Here is a 19,947-nt window from a genome sequence, read left to right as displayed (position 1 = left end):
TTCCTCTAAAAAAGGCCAACAATTTAAGTTTCAAAGTTCTCTTTTTTCCCCACACAAAAAGTAAATGCAAAATTTCATGATGAATTATGTCATCAGAACTCCTAGGCATTCTTGAACACAAGTAGTTTGATAGGATTATAGATTTGGAAAAACAAATAAAACGTTTACTCCCTATACTTACAAGATTACCTATTCATTCTTTATATAAAGCATAATAGGATACCTCATGCTTCACAGAGCAAGGAAAACCTTGTTTTAAATAATTCTGCATTATTACAAATATGATATATTTATATGTCAAATATGCTTATTAGAACTAGATCCCCCAAATAATGAACAAGTGACAGAATTACCTCCTTTTTTAAAGTTCCTTTTTTTTAGAGATAGGGTCTCACTCTGTTACCCTGGATAGAGTGCAGTGGTGAAATCTCAGTTCACTGCAGCTTTGAACTCCCGGGCTCAAGCAATCCTCTTGCCTCACCCCTCCAAAATGTTGGGATTAGAGGCATGAGCTACTGCGTGCAGAAGAATCATATCTTAATGCAACCAGAGATCAAGTTACTTGGCTAATGAATATACTCATGTGGCCTTGAATATGACTGCAAGATTGCCCTGGCAAGTGATCTCCTTCTGTCCCAACTGCTTGTCTCTTAACACACCATAGTTCTAATTACATCCCTTTCTTGACCATTACAATCCATGCTCAAGAAACTCTAGAGTTAATTTCAAACATTCCTTTAACTGTGTCACGATTTTACTTGATCGTCATTTATTGTCATTTTTTTTACCAAATATCAATAAAAAATTCACATCTAATTTCATTTATAAGATAGATTTAGCTAGAAAAAAAAGATAACTATTATGACTCTTATGAATAGTTCTAAAGGCAGCCTTCCTCTCCAGTAGCATATTTACACTGAGTCTTTATATATGAACTGCTTCCATTTTCAAAACACATGGAAGCTAATCAATGTCACCTTCTCATACAGGTTGGATGAAATATAAATTCATTAAGTGAAAATATTAAGACCATCAAAGAAAATCCTATGCCTGTTTCCATGTTAAGCTGTTCAAGGTCTGGAAACAAAAGCCATCTCTTGCAAGTGACTCTCAGATTCTCCAGTCACTGATTTGTACCACTTCTCTAATCAGACATAAGATCTACTTACCTACTGTGAACATCAAGTTCAACGCATGATCATTCAAGTCTTTTTCATATCCTTTATTACTACATCTAATATATAGTGACAATAGCTCCTTGCAAAGCAAGCTTAGAGAACATTGAGCTGGTGTTATACAATCTATTTTTCTCCCAGAAGAGATGGGGATTCCAAGGCCTTCACATACACCTTTATTATTTAAATAAATCAATCACAAAAGGTTAGTTAGTGCAAGCATTGCAGGTGATAGGAGAAATGCTTTCTTCTAATAACCACATTCATAATTACAGATTTAAAGTAGAGATATACTTGAATTTCTCTAAAGCAAATATTATTTCTTTAGCCTAACATTTAAATGTATAATGCAATAAGAATGATTTTCAACACATATACATTACCAAAATACTCTGAGTAAAAACAACAACAGAAGCCCCCACAACAGTAAACCAAGTCAAGAATTTAAGAATATAGGGATACCTCATTGTATTGCATTTTGTTTTATTGTGCTTCTCAGACACCACATTTCTTACAAATTGAAAATCTGTGGCAACCCTGAGTTGGGCAAGTCTATTGGCGCCATTTTTCCAACAGCACGGGCACACTTCTGGTCACTGTGTTACATTTTGGTAACTCTCAGAAATATTTCAAAATTTAATTATATTTGTTATGATAATCTGTGACCAATGATCTTTGATATCAGTATTGTAATTGCTGATACAATTATACCTATAAGGTAACCACACCTATAAGGTAACAAACTTAATCGATAAATGATGTCTGTGTCCTGACTGCTCCACCAACTGGCTATTCCCCTATCTCCCTCTCCTGGGGCCTCCCTATTCCCCGAGACACAACGGGATTGAAATCAGGCCAATAAATAACCCTACAATGGCCTCTAAGTGTTCAAGTAAAAGGAAGAGTCACATGTCTCTTACTTTAAATCAAAAGCTAGAAATAATGAAGCTTATTGAAAAGACATGTTGAAAGCCAAGAAAGCCTGAAAGGTAGGCCTCTTGGGCCAGTTAGTCAAGTTGTGAATGCAAAGGAAGAGTTCTTGAAGGAAATTAAAAGTGTGACTCCAGTGAACACACAAATGATAAGAAAGCAAAACAGCTTTTTGCTGATACGGAGAAAGTCTGAGTGATTAAACCGGCCACAACATTCCCTTAAGCCAAAGTGTAATCCTAAGCAAGGTCCTAACTCTCTTTAATTCCATGAAAGCTGAGAGGTGAGGAAACTGAAGAAGAAAAGTTTGAAGATAGCAAAGGCTGGTTTGTGAGGGTTAAGGAAAGAAGCCATCTTCCTAACATAAAAATACAAGGAAAAACAGCAATTGCTGATGTAGAAGCTGTATCAAGTTGTCCAGAAGATCTAGTTAAGATCATAATGAAGGTGGCTACAAAAACCAGCAGATTGTCAATGTAAACAAAATAGCCTTCTCTTGGAAGAAGATGCTATTTAGGACTTTCATAGCTAGAGAGGAGAAGTCAATGCCTGGCTTCAAAGATTCAAAGGACAGCCTGACTCATTTTATTAGAGGGGAATGCAGCTAGTGACTTTAAGTTGAAGTCAAGGCTCATTTGCCATTCTGAAAATCCTTGGGTTCTTAAGAATTATGCTATCTACTCTGCCTGTGCTCTATCAATGAAACAACAAAGCCTGCACGATGGCAAATATGTTTACAGCATGGTTTACTGAATATTTTAAGCTCACCATGGAGACCTACTGCTCAGAAAAAAAGATTCCCTTCAAAATATTAGTGTTCATTGACAATGCACCCGTCATCCAAGAGCTCTGACGGAGATGTACAAGATTAATACTGTTTTCATGCCTACTAACACAACATCCACTCTGTATACCATGTGTCATGGAGTAATTTTGACTTTCAAGTCTTATTTTTTAAGAAATACATTTTATAAGGCTATAGCTGCCATAGATGATGATTTCTCTGAGGATCTGGGCAAAGTACGTTGAAAATCTTTGGAAAAGGATTTACCATTCTAGATGCTATTAATAACATCCATAATTCATGGGAGGAGGGCAAATGTCAACATTAGCCAGAGTTTGGAGGACAGTGATTTTAACTCTCATGGATGCCTTTGAGGGATTCAATATTTTGGTGGAGAAAGTCACTTCAGATGTGGTGGAAATAGCAAGAAAACTAGAATTAGAAGTGGAGCCTGAAGATGTGACTGAATTGCTGCAATCTCATGATCAAACTTGACATAATGAAGAGCTGCTTTCTTAGGGACAAGCAAAGAATGTGTCTTCTTGAGGTGGAATCTACTCCTGGTGAAGATGCTATGAACGCTGTGGAAATGACAAAAGATATCAAATATTACATAAACTTTGTTGATAAAGCAGCAGCAGCAGGAATGGATAATATGGACTTCAATTTTAAATAAAGTTCTACTGAATGTAAAAGGCTACCAAACAGCATCACATGCTACAGAGAAAACTTTTGTGAGAGGAGAGTTCATTGATGCAGCAGACTACTTCACTGTTGTCTTATTTTAAGAAACTGCCACCACATCTCAGCCTTTAGTAACCACCACTCTGGTCAGCAACCATTAACATCAAGGTGAGACCCTCCACCAGCAAAAACACTGTGAACTGCTGAAGGCTCAGATGATCATTAGCATTTTAAACAATATTTTCTAAGTAAGATGTGTACATATTTTTTGAGATATAATGCCATTAGATTCTTAACACACTATAGTATAAACGTAACTTTTGTATGCACTGAGAAAACAAAAATGTCATGCGACATTTTTATAACTCCTATGTCCAGGCTTTAGAGAGAGATGGTGCTACTTTCCTGCCAGCAAGATAATCAAGAATGCGTTATTTAGTAGACAGTAATAATGCAGAGCTCTAGGTTGAGAATGATCAGGCTGACAATAGATTCTTGAAAGTAAGAGGGAGGTAGCTCAGGAAAAGGGAGTCTAATGAATTGCTGATAAAGAGAATTAAGAGAGAGGAAGAGTTATGGCCCAAAACTTAGGGAATGTCTACATTTTGAGACAGAGAAGAAAAGGAGGAAGTAATGAAAGAGGCAGAGAATAAATGATGAGGACAGAAAAGTAATAGAAGTCAAAAAGATTTCTGGAAAATGTTAAACACCCCAATTTTTATTCTCAGGCATACACTCAAGAGAAATGGAAACATATGTCCATATAAAATCTTATTCATGAATTTTCATAGCAGCCTTATTCATAATAGCCAAAAATGTTAAAAAAAAAATCCATCAACTGATGACTAAACAAAATGTTGTATACCCATACAATAGAATGTTATTTGGCAATAAAAAGACATGAAGTGCTGATACATGCTACAGCATGGTTGAATCTTGAAAACATTATGCTTAAGTGAAAGAAGCCAGTCACAAAGACCACATATTGTATGATTTCATGTATATGAACTGTCCAGAACAGGAAAATCCATACAGAGAGAAAGTAGATTCATGTTTGCCAGGAGTCTGGGTGGTAAGTGAAGACAGTAAAGGAAGCGATTGCTAATGGGTATGGGTTTCTTTTTGGGATGAAGTTATAAAACTAGATGATAGTTGTGCAACTCTGACTATACTAGAAAACACTGACTTGTACACTTTATAAAATAAAATAAAATAAAATAAAAGGGTAAATTTTATGTTATGTAAATTATATCTCAATGAAGCTATTATTTTTTAAAATGTAGTATGTCCAAATGTATGTCGAATACTATTTTGCCCACATATAATGACAACAGTTTGCTGTATCACTACTATTCACCATTGTTCAGAAAACTCTAGTTAATGCAACTTGACAAAAAGGGAAGATATAAATATTGAAATGACATTATTTACATATGATGATTGTCTACCTAGAAAACCTAAGCAAGTCAAATGAAAAAATATCAAAACTAATAAGATTCCAATTAGTTGGGTAGTTTCAAGACACACAAACAAAAATTGATGCTTCTACCATATGTTATCAAACCAATAACACAGGAGTTGGGGAGTAGAGAGAATGGGGAGATGCTGGTGAAAGGGTACATACTTGTAGTTATGTTAATAAATTACAGAGATCTTATGTACAGTATGGTGAAATTAAAATGTAATAAAAACAATAAAAACATCGAATCATGGAGGAAAACCTATTCACAGCATTAAACACACACACACACACACACACACACACACACATATAAAAACAACCCATGAATAATAAAAATAAAACATGCAGAACAGGGATGAAAGTGGAAATTTTACAGAATTTCACTCTATATACTATAGACTTTTAAAAAGTACAGTCATCCTGTATCCTTGGGTCATTGGTTCCAGGACCCCTGCAGACACCAAAATCTGTGGATGCTCAAGTCCTTTATATAAAATGGAGTACCATTTGCATAGAACCGATAAATACCCTGCCATTTACTTTAAATCACCTATAGGTTACATTTAATACCTAATACAATGTAAATGCTATGTAAATAATTGTTACATTATATTTTCAAATCTATATTATTTTTATTGTTGTATTTTTTTAAAAATATTTTCAATCCACTGTTGAATCTGTGGGCACGTGCACAGGGTCAACTGTATTTACTAAAAGGCTTTAAAGTTCATTTGCAAAAAAAAAAAAGAAATGCTATGAAAAATGCAATTTTAAAAAATTAAAGCAAGGCATATTATAAGCCACAGAAATTGAGAGAGTTGCATTGCGGTAGGCTAGACAGACCAATGAAATGAGAACATAAAGTACATATAGGGATTTTAGGTTTTTTTTATAAATGCTAATTTATTAAATGGTAACATAGCTCAATGTATAGAGAAAGACAATTAATATGGGATATTAATACAAAAAGTTAAGCATTAGAGAAAAAAATTACATTTGATACACCAAAAGTTGGGAAGGGATCCCAGACTGAGTAAAAACTACCATCCTAAAAGATGTGCAACCAGAGCTACTTCCTATGGTAAAGTGGTTGAGTATACAACTTACATGCCCACATGCAGTAGCCTTGAAAGCAACATTTCTCCTCACTCATAATATGTCTTATATCCAAAGAATAAAAAGAATGTCATGGGTTTTGTCCTTTCAGTTCTATGAAATATCTAGAATTCTAAAGCTTCTGGAGCAAATCAGTTTACTTGCTTAAAAGACTATACTGAACTGTACTCTCTTTAAAATTTGTCTCATCCTGTTATCTAGCAATATTAGATATCTGTATTTTTAAAGTCCAATATTCATCTCATTTTATCCTTCCCCTTGACGTCAGACAGGAACAGAGGAAAATAAGTAAAATTCCCCCATGTTGTCTTTTTCAGTCAACAACTCCAAATTAGAATTTTTTCACTATAATGCTTATTAAAATGAAGTTTTAGTAGTCTTGATGCAAATCTACTGTAATCCTGACCCTCTAAGTAATAATCACATTTTTGAACAAGAAGCTGAGAAGTATGTTGAACTGAAAAAAATTTTCTGTATCCTGACTGTAATGGAGGTAGACTGAAGGTTACCTCCTTCAGTCAACTAGTATAAACTTTTCAAAATTCATACATGATGTACCTAAAAAGGGTGACTTTTACTTTATGTAAATATATCTCCAAATAAATAATTTTTTTTATTTCTCTGAGAATGTTAAACTTTTTCTTCTGTCTTCATCATCTCAATTTCCTCCAAGTAGCTTTTCTTCTTCCCTAGTGTATTCTGGCATCTGTTTTTAATATTAATAGTAGAAGTTTTCATTACATGTTAGGTGACCTCTGACTGTCCACCAGGGGCAGGATGCTAAAACAATGACTTTAAGTGTTTTGACCAGTGGTAAGGCTTGTCAACTATGGCTTACTTTGGGTGCTCTGGCCATTTCTTTGTGGTACCTCTAATCTCAAGTTTCTTCAATGTTGTCTCTTGTATTGGCAGAATCCTCTTATCTGCACAGGTTTATTCCTCTCTAAGATCTCTACAACAACACGTAAATATTTACTCAACTCCCCTTTACTTCAGTAGCATCCCCACTCTCATTTGTAAGCTGTGCCCTCTATTGTAGAAACCTTCTGTTTAACCCTTTCCAGAGAACAAATCCCCAGTCTTCTGCAAAGGTAGTAAAATGACAGTTCCTCAACTGTGTGGAAGGGGATGTTAATTGTTGTTGTTATTTTATTGAGGTGAAATTCTCGTAATATATAATTAACTATTTTAAAGTACAGAAGTCAGTGCTACTTAGCATACTTGCAATATTGTGCCCCACCATCTCTTATCAAGTTCCAAAACATTTTCATTACGCTAAAAGAAAACCCTGTACCCATTAAGCAGTCACTGTCCATTCCTGTCTCTCCCCAGTCCCTGACAACCTACAGTCGGTTTTCAATCTCTACAGATTCGTCTATTCTGCGCATTTCATATAACCATACAATATGTGGTCTTTTGGGATTGGCTTCTTTTACTTATGTTGGCATGACGTTTTTTGAGGTTCATATGGTGTTGTAGCATGTACCAGTACTTCATTCTTTTTATGGCTGAATGATAGTCTATTGTATGGCTGTACCACATTTTCTTTATTCTTTCATCACATGAGTTGTTTCCAACTTTTAGCTATTATAAATAATGATGCTATAAGTACTTGTGTACAAGTATTTTGGTTGAGTACCTGTTTTCAATTTTTCTGGGGACACGCCTAGGAGTGAAATTGCTGGGCCTATGTTTAATTTGGTCTCGTTGCTTTTTAAACAGACTTTCAACCAATACTTTCATTTTCAACCTAGCCTCAACCCTCTCAGCATACTTCCAAAGTACTTGGCACCATTTCCTGAACCTATAGGGGTTGCGTGATCCATCCCAGGTTAGTTCTGTATTTTCTACAATGCTGCCTTAGAATTCAATGTTGTCAAGTTGACTAGATGACTTATTGCTCATCTATCTGCTTTAAACTTCAAACCTTGTTGTTGTTGTTGCTATCTCCTCTCCCATTCCTTTTATCTTAGTAGGTTTATGCTTTCATTCTATCATGTCATTTTAATCAATTTCAGAAGGAGAGAAGGAATAAAACATACACTCAATCTTCCACTTTAAATCCATAATAAATAGTTTAATATCATCCATCTACTATATCCATCCAATTTAAAGGCCATGTACAATGCATTGTGGGGAATATAAGCATATATATAGAAGACAACTTCTGTTTTCAATAAGCTGATAAACTGGCCAATGAGATGTAGTAATGAGGGTTATTTTCTTACACATGCTTAATACACATATGAATGTTGAAGTTCTGTTATATTCTTATACAGTAAACCTTTAGAGGACTTAAAGGTAAAAAATCCACACTTGTAGGTAAAAAAATCTCACATAAAGTAAAAAGTCACCCCTGGCATCAATCACCAGGAAAAAGAAAAACTCCCAATGAGAAACAGGAATTGAAAAGAAAGTGGACTCTGGAAAATCAAGAGTAGAGACTCCAAGCTCTTTGAATATTTGACTCCAGGACCAGATTTTAAAGACTCAAAGTGTCTAGGTATATATTAAACATGGTCATTGCCACATAGAATTGAGCTAAGACACAGAAGAAAGACACAGATACTTAAAATGAATCACACACTGATGACACAGCTAGACTTTGAAATTAGAGTAATTAGAACCATAGAATGATTCTCCATTTTATTATCTTATATTTTCATAGAGTCTTGTTGGAATGTTGTAATTCTGTCTCACCTATAATACTGTGACAATTATTTACACACATAGGCCAGTGGTTAAGAAGAAACAGCAGTCTCTTCAGCAGCGGGAGGCCTGAGGGATTGTTATCTCTCAGAAAATATGGTCTAAATATTTTTTCCAACACACTATTGGGAGATACCTTCTCAATGCCAACTTGAGAAATGCTGGATTTTATTTTTTTATAAATGAAAGTACCCTTTTATCATACAAATTAGGTACACAAATATTATGTGCACATTTACTGGCTTTGTGGCCTCTTTAAGCCACAGTTTCCTATTTTAAAAGTGGGGATAGGCTGGGTGCGGTGGCTCACACCTGTAATCCCAGCACTTTGGGAGGCCGAGGTGGATGGATCATGAGGTCAGGAGATCGAGACCATCCTGGCTAACACGGTGAAACCTCGTCTCTACTAAAAAATAAATTAGCCGGGCATGGTGGCAGGCGCCTGTAGTCCCAGCTACTTGGGAGGCTGAGGCAGGAGAACGGCATGAACCCGGGAGGCAGAGCTTGCAGTGAGCCGAGTTCACGCCACTGTACCCCAGCCTGGGCAACAGAGCGAGACCCCATCTCAAAAAAATAATAATAATAATAATGATAAATAAATAAAAATAAATTTTAAAAAGTGGGGATAATAATAAATATCTTGCCTTCTGCTAGCTTTTGAATGTGTTTGCTCTTGCTTTTCTAGTTCTTTTAATTGTGATGTTAGGGTGTCAATTTTGGATCCTTCCTGCTTTCTCTTGTGGGCATTTAGTGCTATAAATTTCCCTCTACACACTGCTTTGAATGCGTCCCAGAGATTCTGGTATGTTGTGTCTTGGTTCTCATTGGTTTCAAAGAACATCTTTATTTCTGCCTTCATTTCGATACGTACCCAGTAGTCATTCAGGAGCAGGTTGTTCAGTTTCCATGTAGTTGAGCGGTTTTGAGTGAGTTTCTCCTGAGTTCTAGTTTGATTGCACTGTGGTCTGAGAGACAGTTTGTTATAATTTCTGTTCTTTTACATTTGCTGAGGAGAGCTTTACTTCCAACTATGTGGTCAATTTTGGAATAGGTGTGGTGTGGTGCTGAAAAAAATGTATATTCTGTTGATTTGGGGTGGACAGTTCTGTAGATGTCTATTAGGTCCGCTTGGTGCAGAGCTGAGTTCAATTCCTGGGTATCCTTGTTAACTTTCTGTCTCGTTGATCTGTCTAATGTTGACAGTGGGGTGTTAAAGTCTCCCAATATTATTGTGTGGGAGTCTAAGTCTCTTTGTAGGTCACTCAGGACTTACTTTATGAATCTGGGTGCTCCTGTATTGGGTGCATATATATTTAGGATAGTTAGCTCTTCTTGTTGAATTGAAAAGCTAGCAGAAGGCAAGAAATATAACTAAAATCAGAGCAGAACTGAAGGAAATAGAGACACAAAAAACCCTTCAAAAAATTAATGAATCCAGGAGCTGGTTTCTTGAAAGGATCAACAAAATTGATAGACCACTAGCAAGACTAATAAAGAAGAAAAGAGAGAAGAATCAAATAGACGCAATAAAAAATGATAAAGGGGATATCACCACCGATCCCACAGAAATACAAACTACCATCAGAGAATACTACAAACACCTCTACGCAAATAAACTAAAAAATCCAGAAGAAATGGATAAATTCCTCGACACATACACCCTCCCAAGACTAAACCAGGAAGAAGTTGAATCTCTGAATAGACCAATAACAGGCTCTGAAATTGTGGCAATAATCAATAGCTTACCAACCAAAAAGAGTCCAAGACCAGATGGATTCACAGCTGAATTCTACCAGAGGTACAAGGAGGAACTGGTACCATTCCTTCTGAAACTATTCCAATCAATAGAAAAAGAGGGAATCCTCCCTAACTCATTTTATGAGGCCAGCATCATCCTGATACCAAAGCTGGGCAGAGACACAACCAAAAAAGAGAATTTTAGACCAATATCCTTGATGAACATTGATGCAAAAATCCTCAATAAAATACTGGCAATCTGAATCCAGCAGCACATCAAAAAGCTTATCCACCATGATCAAGTGGGCTTCATCCCTGGGATGCAAGGCTGGTTCAATATATGCAAATCAATAAATGTAATCCAGCATATAAACAGAACCAAAGACAAAAACCACATGATTATCTCAATAGATGCAGAAAAGGCCTTTGACAAAACTCAACAACGCTTCATGCTAAAAACTCTCAATAAATTAGGTATTGATGGGACATATCTCAAAATAATAAGAGCTATCTATGACAAACCCACAATCAATATCATACCGAATGGGCAAAAGCTGGAAGCATTCCCTTTGAAAACTGGCACAAGACAGGGAGGCCCTCTCTCACCACTCCTATTCAACATAGTGTTGGAAGTTCTGGCCAGGGCAATTAGGCAGGAGAAGGAAATAAAGGGTATTCAATTAGGAAAAGAGGAAGTCAAACTGTCCCTGTTTGCAGATGACATGATTGTATATCTAGAAAACCCCACTGTCTCAGCCCAAAATCTCCTTAAGCTGATAAGCAACTTCAGCAAAGTCTCAGGATACAAAATCAATGTACAAAAATCACAAGCATTCTTATACACCAATAACAGACAAACAGAGAGCCAAATCATGAGTGAACTCCCATTCACAATTGCTTCAAAGAGAATAAAATACCTAGGAATCCAACTTACAAGGGAAGTGAAGGACCTCTTCAAGGAGAACTACAAACCACTGCTCAAGGAAATAAAAGAGGATACAAACAAATGGAAGAACATTCCATGCTCATGGGTAGGAAGAATCAATATCGTGAAAATGGCCATACTGCCCAAGGTAATTTATACATTCAATGCCATCCCCATCAAGCTACCAATGACTTTCTTCACAGAATTGGAAAAAACTACTTTAAAGTTCATATGGAACCAAAAAAGAGCCCGCATCGCCAAGTCAATCCTAAGCCAAAAGAACAAAGCTGGAGGCATCACGCTACCTGACTTCAAACTATACTACAAGGCTGCAGTAACCAAAACAGCGTGGTACTGGTACCAAAACAGAGATATAGATCAATGGAACAGAACAGAGCCCTCAGAAATAACGCCGCATATCTACAACTATCTGATCTTTGACAAACCTGAGAAAAACAAGCAGTGGGGAAAGGATTCCCTATTTAATAAATGGTGCTGGGAAAACTGGCTAGCCATATGGAGAAAGCTGAAACTGGATCCCTTCCTTATACCTTATACAAAAATTAATTCAAGATGGATTAAAGACTTAAACGTTGGACCTAAAACCATAAAAACCCTAGAAGAAAACCTAGGCATTACCATTCAGGACATAGGCATGGGCAAGGACTTCATGTCGAAAACACCAAAAGCAATGGCAACAAAAGCCAAACTTGACAAATGGGATCTAATTAAACTAGAGAGCTTCTGCACAGCAAAAGAAACTACCATCAGAGTGAACAGGCAACCTACAAAATGGGAGAAAATTTTCACAACCTACTCATCTGACAAAGGGCTAATATCCAGAATCTACAATGAACTCCAACAAATTTACAAGAAAAAAACAAACAACCCCATCAAAAAGTGGGCGAAGGACATGAACAGACACTTCTCAAAAGAAGACATTTATACAGCCAAAAAACACATGAAAAAATGATCACCAGCACTGGCCATCAGAGAAATGCAAATCAAAACCACAACGAGATACCATCTCACACCAGTTAGAATGGTAATCATTAAAAAGTCAGGAAACAACAGGTGCTGGAGAGAATGTGGAGAAATAGGAACACTTTTACACTGTTGGTGGGACTGTAAACTAGTTCAACCCTTGTGGAAGTCAGTGTGGCGATTCCTCAGGGATCTAGAACTAAAAACACCATTTGACCCAGCCATCCCACTACTGGGTATATACCCAAAGGACTATAAATCATGCTGCTATAAAGACACATGCACACGTATGTTTATTGCAGCACTATTCACAATAGCAAAGACTTGGAACCAACTCAAATGTCCAACAATGATAGACTGGATTAAGAAAATGTGGCACATATACACCATGGAATACTATGCAGCCATAAAAAACGATGAGTTCATGTCCTTTGTAGGGACATGGATGAAATTAGAAACCATCATTCTCAGTAAACTATCGCAAGGACAAAAAACCAAACACCGCATGTTCTCACTCATAGATGGGAATTGAACAATGAGAACACATGGACACAGGAAGGGGAACATCACACTCTGGGGACTGTTGTGGAGTGGGGGGAGGGGGAAGGGATAGCATTAGGAGATATACCTAATGCTAAATGACGAGTTAATGGGTGCAGCACACCAGCATGGCACATGTATACATATGTAACTAACCTGCACACTGTGCACATGTACCCTAAAACTTAAAGTATAATAATAATAAAATAAAAGAAAAAAGAAAAGAAAGCTTATACTCAGTAAGAAAGAAACACACAACTCAATATAAAAATAAACAATATAAAAAGCAAAAAAAAATAATAATAAATATCTCAGAGGGCAATAGAAAGGATAAAATAATCTTGGTAACATACTTACCACAATGTTTCACATATACTAAGTGCTTAAAAAATTACTATTAGCAGCTCCCAGTATGACTACTGTTTCTATTCCTTCTGCCATTATTATTATAAGGCAACCACCAAAAGAGTACATGGTAAGGAGATAGAGATCACGCTGAGCTGCTGTGCTAAGAAGCAGCTTCCCAGGAGAAGCAAGATTTTTAGCTCAGATTTAAGAAGATGATCATTTTAGAGAGGGAATTATGTCATGAAACAACTAAAGGGAAACTACAAGCTCTTTTGGATGTAAGAACGCTTTTAGCTTTAGATTACTGTAAAAATTTCATATATATCTCTCCAGGTATAGATTTCAAGAACAGCCGATGAAATCTGATGAGAATATTTAAGGAAAAAATTAAATAAAAGATCCATTACTAACCAAGTAGTCTAAATATTCACCTATTATACAGAAAAATGCACTGACCTGATCTAACATATTGCTTATGATACCAACTGCTTTCATGAGATGCATCAAAGTATCTTAATTTCTTCACACACAAGATTTTGACTCTTCCACATTATAGAAATCAAAGCAATCAAATACAACTAAAATCAAAGCATGCTGTTTTAAGCAAAACATGATCAAATGACAACTCTATTCACAAGATGAGAGACTAGTCATTTGACAAATATTTGGCAATAAACTGAAAGTCTGTGTACATTCATAAATTTGTATTACAAATATTTTTATGTTACTGTATTACTTTTTGCCAACAAAAAGCTTTAATAATATTTTGTAACAATAATAAAAGATCTTAGGATCTTTTATTATTAATATTATTATTACTATTATTATTATTTGAGACAGAGTCTCGCTCTGTCGCCCAGGCTGGCATGCAGTGACACAATCTTGGCTCACTGCAACCTCTGCCTCCTGGGTTCAAGCAATTCCCTGTCTCAGCCTCCCGAGTAGCTGGGATTACAGGCACCTGCCACCATGCCCCCACTAATTTTTGTATTTTTAGTAGAGACGGAGTTTCACCATCTTGGCCAGGCTGGACTTGAACTCCTGACCTCGTGATCCACCCGTCTCGGCCTCCCAAAGTGCTGGGATCACAGGTTTGAGCCACCGCACCCAGCCTATTATTTTTATTACTGAACTCTCTAGCATTTAATTTTGCTAAAGACTTTGTGCGTTAGCTTTCCACTATAGAACAGTAGTGTTCTTTAAAAAAGTACAATAGTCTTCCTCTTCTTTTCCATAATTTCAATTATTCGTCCAATTAACCACTTTCTTTCTAATATGCCAATTCTTATGCATGTAGTACAACTTTTAAATTTTCTTTGATATTTAGAATATTTAGCATGCCACACATGCTGTCCAAAATATCAAAATCACATGTTTTTGTGATGGTCCATAGTTTCTTACCTGCACTTCTCAAATTAGGGTCCAGCCCTGGCATCTCTTTGTTAGCTTCAGGGCTGACACTGTAGATTGATGCTCCTGCTTCACTGACGATACTGAGAAGACAGAAAAAGGGGAATATCACTTTCCAAACTTCCTGCCTGGTCAAAGAAAATAAATGAATGAAACCAGGCATTACAAGAAAATAAAAATAACAGGGCAAACTGTTCTCTTCGTATCTCAATGATACTGACAGCATCTAATATTTCATTAATATAAAATGATTATTCAGTGTTTGTTTTTTTCACATATGAAATACACAGACTTAAATCCATAATGAATTCAATCAGAGAAATCAGTTGCTTTCTCTGTCACTGGTAACAACAGATAGTTTATAGATTAACACAATGAATACTCTCCCATGATGCCAACTTCAAAATATTCAGAATGCACTTAGCCTCTCCTGTGTTTATAATTCATTATTGACTGACATTTATGATTCTTATCTGAATGAATCATTCTAAGGCATCTTGGAAAGCATATGGACATATGTGTGGATATGTGCACATGCAGACATACAAAAAAACCACCATCATAAGCACTGTTATTGTTATTACCTGGTTATAATTAACAACCACAACATGAAAAAAAAAAGGGATCAGACAGGATGTCATCCGACTTCTTTTCAGGAGGGTCTGAAAATCATCCTTTCAGTGAACTTAAAGCCTTCCACTCAGGCAGGTGTTAATTCATTTCATCATTTATTTAATCAAATAGTCACACAAATCATTCTCTTTCATTCTCTTCCTTTCTTCTTTGGCTCCAAATACCATACAAACCGCAATGAGAATACTGTCTTACAGCTGACATTTGTATGGGGATTGCCATTTTGTACAGCTTATGAAAAATTTTTACATTAGAGTTCTCCTTTATGACATGACAGGCAAAGAAACATCATCTACTCTAAGTATACACAATACATGTGGCTCTATACCATGTGACCATGTAGGTGTCAATATTCAAAACCAGAAACATGTTAGGGCTCACTTTTTAATCCACTCTTAGCAACCTCTCCCTTTCTCTGCTCCTCAGTATTTACTTCAATTGTATGAGGCAAATTTAATGGATGACATGTAACATACTGCCCCACTGTAACAACTGAACACTGAGAAGTAAAATGTGGAAAAGTTAGTTTGCTATCCCCATCTTTGGAGAATTCTTGCATAAATTTTTATGACAAATGTAAGCCACCACAACTTGGGAAGATGATTCTGGGGAATGTGAGAACTTCTCTTTCTGCAACCAAGATCTACTATCTTAAATTTAAATAGAAAAATATAAACACTACAACTGAAAAGCAAGGCTGCTCATCCTGTTTTTCATCATCACCATCATCATGATACAATAACAGCTAACTGAGTGCATATTATACACAAAGCAAAAAAACACCTTACAGACATTATCTCATTTAATGGAGTAGGTTCCATTTTCGGGATAAGTAGTATGCCCAAGATCATATAGCTGGAAAGGAACTGAGTTAGATTTGGACCCCAACCTGCTTGATTTCCAAGTCTGAACCCTTAACCAGCACAACCAGGTAACACTTAGTTTCTCAAACTCTCAATAAAATGAGAACTAATATTTTTGTGCCAAACAACAAACGCAACATATTTTTCTAAGGAAGAGCTACTTTCTTAAACAAAAGATCTAGAAGAACTCATACCTCTCTTCCTTTGCTTTTATCTTTGATCAAAAGGTAAAGTGAATTGTTTACTTATCTAAAGCAGAACTTAAGGACATATAGGAGTCAAATACGTTCCATAACTTCAGAGACCAGCTTTACAATTAAAAGGTAATACTGCATTTTCTCCAAAATAAGATTTAGATTATGCTTATCTTCTAATAATATAATGATCAAGGAGAAAATGTAATGTTAAATAAAGCTTGTAGTGAAGAAAATGTAGTGTGACATAATAATGTGATGTTAAAACTAAATTAAGAAGTGATTTTTTTCAGTTCCATTATAGTGGCATTTCCTAACCAGGGGCCCTTGGACTACTGAGCAGGAAGAGGCAGGATTAATCAGAACTGCATGTGAAATGTTTGTGTTTATATAAATTTTCCCCCAAGGAAAATGGGTTCTAGTATTCATTGATTACTTAAATTCGTGACCCCCAAAAAGGTTAAGAAATGCTACTACAGGATAAGAATATTTAGCCACCACCTATGGAAAATTCAGTTTTAAATACAAATCAACATTCACTCTAACAAAGTCTTTTCTAAAAAGACAGAGTATCCATGAAGTACAGGCTAGACCTATTATTAAGAGAAAAGAATATTTTTTTAAATCTCACCACAGATTTATTTTCTATCATTTCCAGAAGCCTCTCAAGTTACAACTATTTAAATAAAAGGAACTTAAATGGTAAATAAAAATTCCAATTAACTGTGGTTTTTAGCAGCTGGGTACCTGAGAATTTGCTGGGCTCTTGGAGGTTATAATTTTCAATAGACTGAGGGAAACTATTGCAAAGAAAAACACTCAGATAATAAATATTCCTCCAAATACCATACTGCCATTTCTTTTAAACAGAGGAATACAAAACAGATGTGACACATTGCACCCAAAGATTTTGGATTAACATTAATATTAAATCAATACAAAATGTAGTAAATTTCATATGCTTTAGTTATTGAATAGTACGTGTCTAATACACAGTTCAGTGCTCAGCATAGATCAGAAATCTTAAATAACCTAAATGTACAGAAAAACCTCAACATTGATTACTTCAATATAAAACATGTAAGGACCGAAGAAGTATATATGACAAGAATTAATGAAACAAATCAAACTGGGAGTGATGACTTTTTTCCAGACGTTGCTAAGAACAAAAGTTATAATACCCTCCCTTTTTCATTCCTATTTAAGAGTTCAAGAATAGACACTTGCCAAAAGTATACTAGATTTACGAAAACACTTTCTGTTTGATGGGAAATTTTCCAATAAACTATTGGGAAATTATTCCAATTATCTCTAATATATTTTGAAGAAAGCAAAAATGAACTTTATATAAAATTCATATATCTAATGATTTAATATTACATTTCACAAAACAAATTTCTCAGCAGTACAAACAAATTAGCCTCAAAATCCTAGCAATTTGATTATTTTATGTATTTTGCCATGAAGCAGATAAGACTGAGCAGAATTTATTATATGGGGGGATTTTAACTGCCACAGTTGTAATTCAACTAATTATTTACAGATTATTACAGTACTCAGAAGGCCCTTCAAATTGCTATAGTTTAGACCTTCACCTAAACCAGTACATTAGTATTTCAAGCTTTAGATTTAAGAAAGTACACTTCAGAAGCTACCATTGAATTTACATTTTACCAGATCTATAAGTTAATATGCCAATTCTCTATAATTAAATTGATAATTTAAAAGAGATTTTATTTAAGCACTATTTTTAGGATTTTTATTTTAAGGAAACAAACCACACACTTATAAACTAAAAAGCAAGTAAAGTACCTACAATATCAATGCATTCACTTTCAAATTTTTTGACAAAAACCCTATTGAGTTAAAAATGCTGTTTTATTTAATTAATTTATTTTTTTGAGACAGAGTCTCACTCTGTCGCCCAGGCTGGAATGCAATGGTGCGATCTCGGCTCACTACTACCTCCGCCTCCCAGGTTCAAGAGAGTCTCCTGCCTCAGCCTCCTGAGTAGCTAGGATTATAGGTGCCCACCACCATGCCCGGCTAATTTTTGTATTTTTAGTAGAGACAGGGTTTCGCTGTGTTCGTCAGGCTGATCAGAACTCCCAACCTCAGGTGATCCACCTGCCTCAGCCTCCCAAAGGGCTGGGATCATAGGCGTGAGCCACTGAGCCCAGCACAAAAATGCTAAGTTTTATCTTAGGTAAAATTCAATGGTGTTACTTACATAAAGCTAATCATTAATCAATACAATTTGTTTTCTTTATAAAAGATATATGTTTAAATAACAGGATTGATATCTCTACAGTTTACAAGTCTTTTCTACCATGACAGATTGCATGTTGATGAATCTTTTAAAACTAGGTTTCCAAAAACTTTTCTTACAGTGACTATTCATTCTGACAGTAAGGAATGTTATTATCATTATTATATTTTGCCAAATTGAGATGGGAAGGTGAGATTATTTTCATGAGAAAGAAAAACTAGGTTTTTGTTGTTGTTGTTGTTTTGAGACAGAGTCTCGTTCTGTCGCCCAGGCTGGAGTGCAGTGGCGCGATCTCGGATCACTGCAATGTGCGTGAATCACTGCAATGGCGGGTTCACGCCATTCTCCTGCCTCAGCCTCCCAAGTAGCTGGGACTACAGGCACCCGCCACCATACCTGGCTAATTTTTCGTATTTTTTAGTAGAGACGGGGTTTCACCATGTTAGCCAGGATGGTCTCGATCTCTTGACCTCGTGATCCACCTGCCTCGGCCTCCCAAAGTGCTGGGATTACAGGCGTGAGCCACTGCGCCCGGACAAAACTATTTTTTTTTTAAGTTATTGGGCTAACAGTTTTCACATTCATTTACAAGATTTCATGAAGACTCTGCATGAATCTCTTTTCTTCCCATTTCCCAAATATGAAAATAACTTGGTTTTTCTGATTTTAAAATAAATTACATGCTTTTCTATGTTAACAGAAGAACTTCATTTAAAAGTAATTTGCTTAAATAAAAATGCAGTTATTTAGTAAGATACCAAAAATCAACTGGGGTATAATTGCTCAACACTGACCGATATGTTTTTAATTCTTTGCAAAAGTACATTAGAATTCTTCAAGCTCTACAAATATCTAGCATCTTCCTCTTTTCCTTCCTTCTGCCTATCAAAAACGAAGTATTAAAAAGCTACTATGCCAAATGCCTAGCTTATCTCAAAGTTTTAAAAATAATTTATCCAAAAAACATTCTTCCAACTTGTCAGACTGAGAAACATATCGTGAGAGGTTAAATGACTTGCACTAGGTTTCTCAACGAGTAACAGAAAGCACTAAAAACATGAACCAACATAAATCTTAATTATTTGCATATGAGATAACCTGTTCTGAAGTATCAAAAGAATAGCTGTTTGTATTTTAGGGATAGGAGACAAGGCCAAAAACTAAACTACCAAAAACAGTAATGG

General features: G+C 35.8%; 1 protein-coding gene across 1 annotated transcript in view; it reads right to left on the bottom strand.

Annotated features, from left to right (window-relative positions):
* The window catches only part of SRBD1 (S1 RNA binding domain 1), a 231,114-nt gene that overhangs the window by 93,459 nt on the left and 117,708 nt on the right, over positions 1-19,947 (bottom strand). The window contains 1 exon segment of the mRNA NM_001133776.1: positions 14,796-14,887. Within this exon segment, the coding sequence (NP_001127248.1) occupies positions 14,796-14,887 (92 nt within the window).

The sequence above is a fragment of the Pongo abelii genome, chromosome 12 (assembly GCF_028885655.2).
Source record: "Pongo abelii isolate AG06213 chromosome 12, NHGRI_mPonAbe1-v2.0_pri, whole genome shotgun sequence".
Taxonomy (NCBI): domain Eukaryota; kingdom Metazoa; phylum Chordata; class Mammalia; order Primates; family Hominidae; genus Pongo; species Pongo abelii.
Note: the sequence above shows the minus strand (reverse complement) of the source record. Positions and strands in the feature narration are given on the sequence as shown.